Source organism: Protomyctophum bolini (assembly GCF_963924005.1).
Source record: "Protomyctophum bolini genome assembly, chromosome: 7".
Classification (NCBI taxonomy): Eukaryota; Metazoa; Chordata; class Actinopteri; order Myctophiformes; family Myctophidae; genus Protomyctophum; species Protomyctophum bolini.
Genome location: NC_137868.1, coordinates 39353993 through 39366606, shown reverse-complemented (window position 1 = coordinate 39366606; position 12614 = coordinate 39353993). Strand labels below are relative to the sequence as shown.

At 44.6% G+C, this 12614-nt stretch overlaps 1 protein-coding gene across 1 annotated transcript; it reads left to right on the top strand.

Annotated features, from left to right (window-relative positions):
- Positions 1-1760: 1760 nt before the first annotated feature.
- Positions 1761-3386, top strand: LOC308318063 (serine--tRNA ligase, cytoplasmic-like; the record flags this gene model as incomplete). The annotated part of the gene is made up of 2 exons (XM_080767439.1): positions 1761-2087; positions 2175-3386. 2 exons carry the CDS (start codon positions 1761-1763, stop codon positions 3384-3386), a joined length of 1539 nt encoding a protein of 512 aa, XP_080623565.1.
- Between the last annotated feature and the right edge of the window lie 9228 nt (positions 3387-12614).

The following is a 12614-nucleotide window of genomic DNA, read 5'->3' as shown; positions in this document are numbered from 1 at the left end:
TGTGTGTGCGTGCGTGCGTCCGTCCGTCCGTCCATCAGCTAATCTCCGTCAACTAATGTCCGGCACCGCTAACCCGGTCATGCCAAATTTTGCGCGCACACACACACACACACACACACACACACACACACACACACACACACACACACACACTCCCTGGATGCCAACGATGAACCTCTGCCCCAAATTTTCCAGAACGACCTGTTACAGCGCCACCAGAAGGCCGACTTTTGGAAAACACATTTTTGGATATTACTCCTCCAGATTCTGTCAAAAAATCACGCAACATTACACAGTATCTCTATATTCATGTGTTCAAGACGGATCTGTCCGATATTTCATATTCCATCCTAACATTGGCTTTCAAAGAACCTTCGGGGACAGAGCGTTCAGTGTGGCAGCCCCCACCCTATGGAACTCTCTTCCAATAGAGATTCGCCATGCTCCAACACTTTCTTTTAAGGCTGCATGCCTTGAAAAGACACTTATTCTCTCAGGCTTATGGCATTTAGTTTTTGATTGTTGTTGGTACATTTTGTAAAGCGCCCAGCCCTTGGGTTCAAGGCGCTATATAAATTCAAGCTATTATTATTATTATTATTATAATGTTTGCAGGATTGGCCCCTTTTGAACAAAAAGCCTCAAATCATGAACGCAGCGTGCAATTTACGTGAAATTTACGTGAAATCGTTCACCGAAGGCTGAGGAATATATCCCACCCTTTTCACATTGGCCTGTTACAGCGCCACCAACAGGTGGACTTTTGCAAAACACATTTTTGGAAAAAATGCCTCAAATCATCCACGGCGTAAGAAGAAATGGCACCCTTTTGGCCTTTTCACATTGGCCTATTATCTGATCTGAAATCTCATATGCGTACAGTACAGCCTGGACTATTGCAATGGCTCTTCATTTGTCTCCATAAATGTTCATCCTTCACTATATGTGGGTAGTCATTCCCTCTCATGAATCCTCCTTCGTTTCTAGTTTTCAGACATTCCAGTAATTGTTTTGTTTTTCAGTTCTTTGGTCAATGGTGATCCTGTCAAGCACTGAATGACCTCCATCTGACAGAGACATAGATGATTGTAGATGTGGTCATACGACACATCAAACCATGTCTTCGATAGGCCGTCTAACATAACAGTTCCACTGTTCCACACAGCATGGTCTGAACTCCAGTCTTCCCAAGATGTGCACGGAAGCACACGTGCAAGAATGCAAACAAGCACGCACAACCTTACTGAGCTCCGGTCTGACGTCACAACAGAAACCATTGCCTAACAACATCGATTTGCACTGATGTTCCGTTGCCTTAGTAACGATACCTATATCCAGTACTTATGGCATATTTGCAGATACTAGTCCGGTGCCCGGCTGTAGAGCACTGAGTCGGTAACGATGGAAGTTGAAGATCCATGCCCCACCCGGCTATGCAATGACTGTACCAGCTGCAACCATCTGTCTGTATCCCTTTTATGCCCATATATGGAGATTTCTGGTCTGGTGTTGAGCATTGACATTGGACGGCTGGTGATGTCACGCTACATCATCAAATAACCTACAACTCATGTGTCCCCATATATGGAGATTTCTGGTCTGGTGTTGAGCATTGACATTGGACAGCTGGTGATTTCACGCTACATCACCAAATAACCTGTATACAACTCCCCCCACAGAACTCAAAGCATTCAGTTTGAACAACAAAGACACCCCACTTACAAATGCAGAGGAACTAATCAACAGCCAAGCAAGAAACAATGGTGTTAGATTTGGACCTGTTTCGAAGCGACAGGGGCAACGATCCAAAGGTCATTCGTGAGAATCAGACAAAGAGATTTAAAGATGTTACTCTGGTGGACAAACTCGTCGACGCAGATACAAAATGGATAAAATCTGACTTCACTGAAAACTACCTCAAAAGGGCAAAGAATCTATGCAGCGAATGCATTGGAGAGAAGATGAAGAAAAAGGAGTCGGATGTCGGAGTTGTTGGGGAGGATGAATCCTTACCCAAAGAGGCACACAATCTAGAGGCTGTGACAGATGAAACACTATCGGTGCTGTCAGTCACCCAGATCAAGCAGGTGCAAGGGCTGGTGGACGAGGAGGCGGCACAGAAAAACAAAAGCGAGGAGTTAAGGCAAACACTATCGGTGCTGTCAGTCACCCAGATCAAGCGGGTGCAAGGGCTGGTGGAAGAGGCGGTGCAGAAAAACAAAAGCGAAAGGTTAAGGCTGGAGGCAGAGCGCTCTGAGTACCAGAAAGAGATCGGTAACCTCCTGCACCATTCTGTACCCGTCAGCAACGACGAGGATGCAGGCAATACGGTGGAGCGCGCCTGGGGAGACTGCACAACGCAGAAGAAGTACTCCCATGTGGACCTGGTGGTCATGATCGACGGTTTCGACGGAGAAAGAGGAGCCGTCGTGGCCGGCAGCAGAGGCTTCTTCCTGAAAGGGCCCCTGGTTTTCCTCGAGCAGGCTCTGATCAACTATGCCCTCCGGATCCTTCACGGTAAGAACTACACCATGCTCTCCCCGCCCCTTTTCATGAGGAAGGAGATCATGCAGGAGGTGGCTCAGTTGAGCCAGTTCGATGAAGAGCTTTACTCCGTGATTGGAAAGAGCAGCGAGAAGAAGTCGGAAGACAACGGCGCGGATGAGAAGTACCTCATTGCCACCTCGGAGCAGCCCATCGCTGCCTTCCGGAGAGACGAACACCTCAATCCTGAGGACCTTCCTATTCGCTATGCGGGACTCTCCACCTGCTTCAGAAAGGAAGTGGGCGCCCATGGCAGAGACACGCGTGGCATCTTCAGGGTGCACCAGTTCCAAAAGGTTGAGCAGTTTGTGTTGGCCTCTCCAGATGACAACAAATCGTGGGAGATGTTTGATGAGATGATTGCAACGGCAGAGGAGTTCTACCAGTCATTAGAAATCCCATATCGCATTGTCAACATTGTCTCTGGGGCCCTAAATCTCGCAGCCAGTAAGAAGCTTGACCTTGAGGCCTGGTTCCCAGGTTCCAAAGCGTTCAGGGAGCTGGTGTCCTGCTCCAACTGCACTGACTACCAGGCCAGACGCCTCCGCATTCGCTATGGACAGACCAAGAAGGCGAGGTTTGTTCACATGCTGAATGCGACAATGTGCGCCACCACACGTGTGATGTGTGCCATCCTAGAGAACTACCAGACAGAAGATGGCATTGTCATTCCAGAGAAGCTTAGGGACTTCATGCCCCCCGGTATGACGGAGATGATCAAGTTTGTGAAGGCCAGCCCCGTTGAGCAGAAGGCTAAGAAACTACAGGATGGAATAATGAAGAAGCAGGGAGGAGGCCATGGCCTGCGGGATGCCATGGAGAACATGTCTGTCAATGACTAAAATAATAGGAATTCTAAAAAGTTCTAAAAAGTAAGATAAGTATTTACTGGCAGCGTGCACAAGAACTTTGGCATTAAAGGGGCATTCCACTCATTTTCAACATTTTACTCTGTCATTAATATACCTTAGAACTGTTAAAATAATAAAAAGTCCCCCCATTCTGTGTTTCCTAGAACTGTAAGTATGAAAAAAATCTCATTTTTTTTCAGATCCCCAGTTCTAGGAAACACAGAATGGAGGGACTTTTTATTATTTCCACACAACAGCTCTAAGGTATATTAATGACATACTGTATAGTAAAATGTTGAAAATGAGTAGAATGACCCTTTAACAACACAAGCTCCTCTTCTAGATGCATTTGCACCATAGGAACCATGCCGTAAAAATGACTAATGAGAAATATTCAGAATCCAATGGGTCTGGATATTTATCAAGGCTACTAGTACATGCATTTCAAAATCGGCACTGCAGGTTTGAGTCCCGTTCCTGACGGTTTTTGCTGCATGTCTTTCTGCTCTCGCCCTGTTTCATGTCCATCTCTACAATAAAGCTATATCAATCTATAAATGCACCATGTCTCTCTACGTCTGTCTGTACGTACTTGTGTATGGCTGTAATGCACGTAACTAGCCCCACCGACTTCAAATTCGACACACGCGTTCCACACCCCCACAGGGAGTGCAGTGCCCGGTGTCGAGTCGGTTGGACCCATGGTTGTCCAGAACCGCCACAAAAGGCCTATGTCTGGACTCTGGACAGGCTCTCTGCCCAGGGTCCATATATGGAGCTGGCCTGTTCTGACATCACAACACTCAATAGATAAAAGGGACACAGACAAATGGGTGGAACGGGTACTCTGACACGGGTACAACGGCTATTGCATAGCCGGGTGGGGCATGGATCTCCAACATCCATCGTTACAGACTCTGTGCTCTACAGCAGGGCAGTGGGCACCGGTCTAGTAGGGGGAAAAGCCACCAAAATATCTTAAATAAATAATAATAACCATACAGTACATCCTCATCGTGACAGATGCAGGTAATGCTGACTAACAGGGCCCTTGTAAAACTGCATAGGCTAATCACCTGTGTGCAGTACAGTACAGTACAGTACATAAACATTGGCAAAAAGCCAACCTATTTCATTCAATAGCTCCTGACTCCCCCAGAATCCTGTTTGTGGACTTCAACTCTGCTTTCAGCAACAGCTCTGCTCCAAGCCAAGCTCACCCAGCCGAGCATCCACCTTGCACACTGATTGACTATAACAGACAGAGGAAACAGAATGTGCAACTAGTTATCCTTGTGTCTGACACTGGACCGCGGCAGAACTCTGCATCTTGCCATCAATCTCTCGCCACCAATTGGTCGGTCGGTCGGTTGGACGGACGGACGGACGGACACGCGCGCACACACGCACACACACACACACACACACTCAAATACACATAAACAGACAAACTTTTGTTCAAATCTACCACACATTTATACCAACCCATATTACACACATAATAAATCCACTGCACAAACATTTGCATAAGCATTTACATACTGTAAGCTATGCATGGTCTGTCTTTTTCTTTCTTTCTTTCTTTCTTTCTCTCACACACGCACGCACGCACGCACGCACGCACGCACGCACGCACGCACACACACACACACACACACACACACACACACACACACACACACACACACACACACACACACTATTGGGCTATTGTGTTCCTCAGTTGCAGACGTTGGCTACCCTAACCTTAACTTACTTCTGCTTCCTGCAGAGGTATAGCCTCATTAAGGAACTTTCAACACCTGTGCTGCATGGTTTGGAGGATCGAGTGCTCTGGTTACGCCATTTCAGAGTTACTGCTACTGCAGAGAGCACAAACTTCTTTCTGTGTGTTCTTGCACAACCCAAGTAGTAATTTCTCTTGAGCCAGACTACTGGATGAGATTGTTATCTCTTTATGGCAGTGGCTGCCAAAATTGCTTTTGGTGGGTTGGGAAATACTTGAATCCTACTTTTTCCTCTCTACAAGTACAAACGAGTTAGATAGAAGGAAAACCTATATATGCTGTATATAGGGCTGATTATCATTTTAATTTCAAGAAAATATATAGTTTGTGGAAGTCTCTTTGTTCTACTCACCTGTCCATAACTGTAGTTCAGTGCATTGAACATATTTCTTCTGGAGCGAGAAATATGCCAGCTTTAGAAGCGGACAAAGATAGCAGGCAACGCACGTTGGTATTCGAGGGTCTTCAGGGTACAGCCTAGCCCTAGCGCAACAAAACCCATTGCTTATGCATCTAATTAAAGTGTCAGACAACTATTCTCACATAGAAAAAGCTGCAGAGGCTCTGAGTATGGCCATACTGTATGACAGTACAGACCTTCTGGCAGCCACAATACAGTATATCCAGTACAAAAAGTCATGTAAATGCAAAGCATTATACCGATCAAAAGTGCAAGAATGTAACCCAGAGTTTTTAGTTTTGCTCATTGATGAGATGCATATTTTGGCAATGGGAATTGCAATGCTCACAGGGGGTGATTCAGTCTTGATTTGAATAAGGTGATAAGACTACTCTGAATGAGTGGCCTAACCCTACAGATAATGTAATATAACCAGACTGGGAAAAGACACTAAACTCTATACCATAAAGAGTGAATGTATGTACTGTAATGTATGCACACAATAAAATCATCATGTGTTCATTTATCATTAGCTGTGACAGAAAGTGTACAAATGTATACGGGTCTGTTTGGTTAAAGCTTTGCACTCTGTGTAAAACACTGAGGTTGTGTGAGTATGTGGCATATACACAGATCTAGATCTGACATTTGAGCTGTTTTTGACATTTTCTGTAAAGCTTAAGTGGTCAATGCAGTTGCAATGTGATGTTTCTGTTGTGAAAATGAAGGCCACCACTTAATCTTTCTGGACATAGAAATTGAAATTGTCAGTTCATTTTAGCAACAGCAAAAAAGGCTAAAGGCAAGTTAATGGTGTTGACAGTGTGTGGAAGAGGTGTTGATGAAAAAATAAATAACTTTATTCTTATATACACAAACATTTCGACTATCCATCAGTGTGTAATATGCAGCCGAAATGTTTGTGATCAACTTGTGAGGCATATGGAAGAACAAAATGTTTTATTTCTAGGTGGTAGGTGTGGAAATCCCATTAGATCAACAGTTTTTGAACTGCAGCAGCTGGTCACATCACCAACCATGCCATTCTGATGCTCAGTTTGAACTGCAGCAAGTCGTCTTGACCATGGGTACAATAAACTACAAATGATGGAGCACACATGAATATAAAATCACCCACTTCTTTACACTCGTAAACTTGTGAAAGATATTTGGTGTAAAGGGAAGGGTGTAGTGTCAAAGCCCTATGCTAAACTACGTCGGGTACAGACGACAGCTCTTACAAAAACGCAGTTGAAAAACAGTGCGCCTCTGCCAATCAGCAACACCTGCTGCTTGATTGGGTGCCCATTAAATACCCTAGCAACGGGTTACGGGTGCTTCCAGACAGTGGAGTCACGAAGATGTCAAAAGCCGTGAGCGGCAGGCGTCTCTTCCGAGTTTTTAGACAGCTGGTGGATAGAAATGAAGCTCCACCCAAGCGGCAACTTGCAGCGTCTGCAAAGAGTTTCTGCGCTGCATGTTGCCTCGTGGGTGGAGCTTCATTTCCATCCACCAGCTGTCTAAAAACTAGGAAGAGACGCCTGCCACGAGCGGATTTTGGCATCTTCGTGATGCTAAAGTGTGCCTGCACTGTATGCAGTGAATCTGGGTCTTTCCCATGCCTGTATGGTGACGTCATTAAATGAGTACTAAAATGCTAAACATCATATGGCTCCGCTCTTACAAGGGAAGCCCTGGGAGACACTGGTCATCTAAGTATATACTTAAGGCTTCAAGTGGTTCAAAAGGAGTAAAATAAAGTAACATTTGAAGACGGGCAGAAACATTCTAATGTCTCTGGTATGCATGACCGACGGTCATACAAAACATATTGGCTTAGGAATGCGACAAAAACTAAAATCCTCCATGAATTCAAGGCTTCATGCATGGTGTAAACTAAAGATAGAATATTAGTATTTCTTTGGGTGAACTACTCCGTCATTGTGCCTTCATGTCACTGAAGGCACAATGAAGGGTATAGGTGGCCATCTATGGGTAGGTTTGGGGTTGGGGCTTCAGATCTATCTGCTGAACTGAAATTTAATTACCTTTTAGTTTAATTGTTTATTCATTAGGATCCCTGGGCCTGTTGCCATAGCACGTAAAGGCCAGCTTGTCTTCCTGGGGCCTGTACACAGCATTAAAACAAGAACCAAATAAAATGTGTCCTAAACTGGAGTGAGGGGCGCTCTCATCATTATATACATCATCATACATCATCTCATGAACAACTGAGTTTATGTGATTGGTTGGTTAAATTTAGGTCATATTTGGGAGAATATGCCACCTAATTTGTCCTTTCATTGTCAATGGCAAATATGAGACGTGTGGGGACAAAACTTACGTCATATTTGGCTGACATTGGACCTAATTTCTCCTTAGTGTCATTGTCAATGGCAAATATGAGACGTGAGAGGACAAAAGCTGCATATGGGAGGGTCTAGCGCCCCTCAAAACACTGCTTTTCCGGGACTCACCTTCAATGAGAATGCTTGTTGTTTGTAGAGCTGCACCCAATGATCAGATTTGATTGTATAATAATCACTGATTTGTGATCAATAATGAGACCCAGTTAGAGTCTGATGTTCCATATAGTTGCACCCCTTGCCTATTCTAAGGCTGCACCTTTTTTTGAGGGGCGCTAGCCCCTCCTATGTCCAGCTTCTGGTGTGTGTGTGTGTGTGTGTGTGTGTGTGTGTGTGTGTGTGCAAACTTTGTCCTACACAAACATTAACACTGACTGAAGTATAAGGCCACCTGACTTAACGTCAAAAAGACCAATTTTGTCCTGCAATGTTATTGGCTAATGTCTCCAGAGGCTTTCACACCTCCCCCCCAGCGGGGTAGAGCCAGAGCCATCTAATAGAAGAGTTGCGATATTGAGGGGGCAGAAAACAGCACGGTCACGTGGTTCATGTACTCGTGCGAGTCCATAGACTCCAATGCATTTGTTGTCCCCATTCAATGAAGAAGAGTCTAAGGGCAGGGGCTGCCGCTGCCCCGTGGCAGATCTCTCACACGTTACAATTCAGGAAATTCCTGGAATAGTGGAATACAACAGGAAAAAGGTTTCAGCACCACGGAGAGCGCTCTCCACACTGACAAGGTGCAGCGTGGCATGTGAAACTATATCGTGCTGTATTTTGCTTTCCATTTCATGGTCATGGTCATGTGAGGAGAGAGAGAGAGAGAGAGAGAGAGAGAGGGTGCAGAGAGAGAGAGAGAGAGAGAGGTGTGAATGGAATCATCGTGCGTCGGCATATATGGCACATCTCTCTCATGTTTAGGTAATTGTAATTGATATACACGGCTTGAAGGCTTTTTATTTACCTTGAAAGTGCACGTGGCTTCCGTGACAATTACCTAAACATGAGAGAGATGTGCCATATATGCGCACGATGATGGACAAAAGCAGGCAGTGGTCGCAGAATCATGCTGAGTGAATATTTTTTAGTAAAAAGGAACTGGGAGACCAGTCAGGATCAAGGGAAAAAATGTTATGCAAAGTACAGAGAGATCCATGATGAAAACCTGCTCAAGAGCGCTCTGGGCCTCAGACTGCACACAGCCTATAAGCACACAGCCAAGGAGTGGCTTCAGGACAAGTCTGTGAATGTCCTTGAGTGGTTCACCCCGTATAGCCCAGACGTTTACCCCATTGAACATCTCTGGAGAGATCTGCAAATGGCTGTGCATGCATGCACCGACACAACCTGGTGTAGCTTGAAAAGATCTGACAAGAAGAATGAGAGAAACTGACCCAAAATACGTGTGCCAAGTTGTAGCATTCATACTCCAAAGGAATTAAGGCTCTAATTGCTGCCAGAGGTGCTATAACAAAGTGTTGAGTAAAGGGCGTGAATACCGAATACTTATGCACATGTGATTATTTTTTAACACATTTGCAAACATTTCTAAAATAGCCCTTTGTCATTATGCAACATTGTGTGTAAAATTCAGAGCAAAAAAAGCTATTTAATCCATTTGTAATAAAGCTGTAACAAAGCAAAATGTGGAAAAGATGAAGGGAGGTGAATACTTTCACAAGGCACTGTCTAGTAGTTACACAGTACACTCCTAGCCCGTATAGCACCACCCACATATAGATTTAGTGGACATTTAAGCTGTATTTAGGAGGGGCCCCTCAAAAATGTTACACAGAGATATACGCGACCATCCGCATGACCTCGGACTCCCATATTTGGGGCATGGCTTTACTCCCGAGGTGACTTCACCGTGATGATAAGATCGAACATCGATCAGATAGTATAAACGAAACACATCAGAGCCAATCATTATTTCACTCTCCGCTCTTTCATACATATTCTATTGCACTTTAGAGTAAGTAGTATAGTATTTAAGTATAGTATTTAATGATGATGAAGCTACAATGCTGGACAGTCCTTGTCCTCATCTTGTGCATTTGCCGGGCCAGTGTCGACACGACCAACGGTCAAAGATCAACAGCAGTGGCCCCAGACAGTAAATCCACCGCGGTGCCCACCAGCGGCCCAGCCGACCCAACAATGGTGCCCACCACAATGGCCCTGCCCTTGCCGCTCAGGAGGCCCAGCGACCCGAGCGCCCTGTGGCCCTTCCTTGCCATGATGGCCGTGGTTATCCTCCTGGTCGCGGTCGTCTTCGCGTGCGACAGGTGGAAGAAAGGCCAACTTATTGTTAGCCAAGAATCTCATCAGGAGGATGTTTGAGTGACGTGTTGTTGTTGTTGGGTTCTCAAACATCTTTGATTGCAGGGACCGCCACGACTCTCAGTTACACTCCTACAGCTGGTGGGCACCGCTGTCGAGTTACTGTCTTTCTTTTGCTTGCTCTCAACGAAAGCGGTCGCATTTTCTTTCTCTCTCCCTCCCTCGTGTCTCTCATACACATACACATCCCTCTGCATACACCCGCCTTCGCACCCCACCCCCCCCTCCACCCTCCCTCCCACACTGTCTGGGCTCTTTTTTCCTCCTTCCACGTCCTCCTCCCCTATCTGAAGGCATGACTTGGAAGCAGTGTTTTTTATGCTTCTTTGATTCTTCTTTCTGGGGCCACCGTTGTTGACCTCTATACAACAACAAGGAAGCAACCTGTGAAATGAACATCATGGTTGACGATGCCCGGCTACAGTCCCAGTCCTCCCTGACACACCTTAGAGTGAAGCTCGACAGAACACTGTCCTTTAAACAACACCTGGACAGTGTCTAGGGAAAGACCACCGCCCGTGCAGCACTGATACGACGTATAGCTGGCACCATGTGGGGAGCCTCCACAAAGACGCTGCATATTCAATATGGAATATATATATATATATATAAATCACACCTGTGTGAAGTGAGGGGCGCTCTTATCATTATACATCATCATACATCATTCATGTGATTGGTTAGACGATTTGCTCGTCTACAAATGACGTACATTTTCAAAATGTATGTCATATTTGGCGGACATTTGACCTAATTTCTCCTTTCAAATATTGAGACGTGTAAGGACAAAAGCTATATATAGGAGGGGCTAGCGCCCCTCAAACATCACACCTGCGTTAAGTGAGGGGCGCTCTTATCACATCATCATACATCATCTCATGAACAACTACATTTATGTGATTGGTTGGTTAAAGATGGAGTGCCGTGATGTTTTTCCAGCCTATATAACATGATCATCAGGTCTTATTGTTATATAAGGAGGTATAATTTTTTCAAAAAGGTGTACAGTATTTGTTAAAATGTTGTTTTTATGTGGGCATGCCCACCAGTTCATTAAGTATGGCTGGTTTATGGGAAGTGACAGATATCTGATGAAAATCTTTCTGGCTGCATGGAAGAAAGCCATTACTCGGAAATGGCTGCAGGTAGCTAGCTCCTTCCATAGATGAATGGTTCCAGATAGTCTCAGAAATATTCGACATGGAGAGAATGACTGCTAATTTCAGATTGAAGAGAGAGTCTTTTGAAAACAAATGGGAAAAATGGTTTGATTATACTACTGAACAACAGGTGAGCTAGGAACCAGAATGTTTGGCTTTTATTTAATTTTTTTGCTTTGTTTTTTGTTATTTTTCTCTGAATGTAAACAAAATATATGATCCTTGAATCCTTGACACAAATACTCATGTTTATGATACATAGATGCTTATATTTCTAGAGGGTGACCCCATAGATGGGATGGTAACTGATGTTATTTATTTTCTTTATATATGGTACTTTACTGTCCAATATTATTGTGTGTGGGTGTTTGTATGACTGTGAGAGTGTGTGTGTGATAGTCAGCTCCACATATGGAGATCCATGTGTTGTACCAACTTGGTTCATTTGCAAGTGTGACTCGCGTCGCGGCAACCCACACTGGTTACCACCAGTAAGACGCGCAAACGCGGGAAGCGAACGCGGATCGTACATATTTAAGTTAAGTTATTTTTAAGTTAAGTTTTTAACTCAGCCATAACCATATAAGGAGTCCTCAAAGCAGCTCCATATATGGGCACAAGTTGGACCACGCCATCACACTCATGTCACCATGACTCAGCCATAACCATATAAGGAGTCCCCAAAGCAGCTCCATATATGGGCACAAAAGCGTGACAGACGGACAGACAGACATGATCTGCTAGGTCTCATAGTAAGTGCTCACTGCGTTCGCAATGAGACTGTCACAATACGGCCATATATTGACATTCCCATATATGGGCTTACTATTGATGACATCAGGGATCTCCATATATGGGCCTAACAGGGATTGTATTATAAGGGCATCGTTGGGGAATGCACATATATGGACCTTGTGATGTCACAAGGCGTGGACTGACAACCATATATGGAGGCGTGACCTGACTGATAGACGGACGGACGGGTTTTGCAGGTTTTCATAGTAATCTGCGACCTACAGTCGCAACAAAGTAAAAACAAGGACTACAAGTGTATATAGGGACGGATAAAACACAATTAAAACATCAAAGCATTAACATAAAAAGGCATAAGACGGTTACATAAAAGTAAAACTTTGGTTTTCTAAAAATCTTTTCTTCTGCTA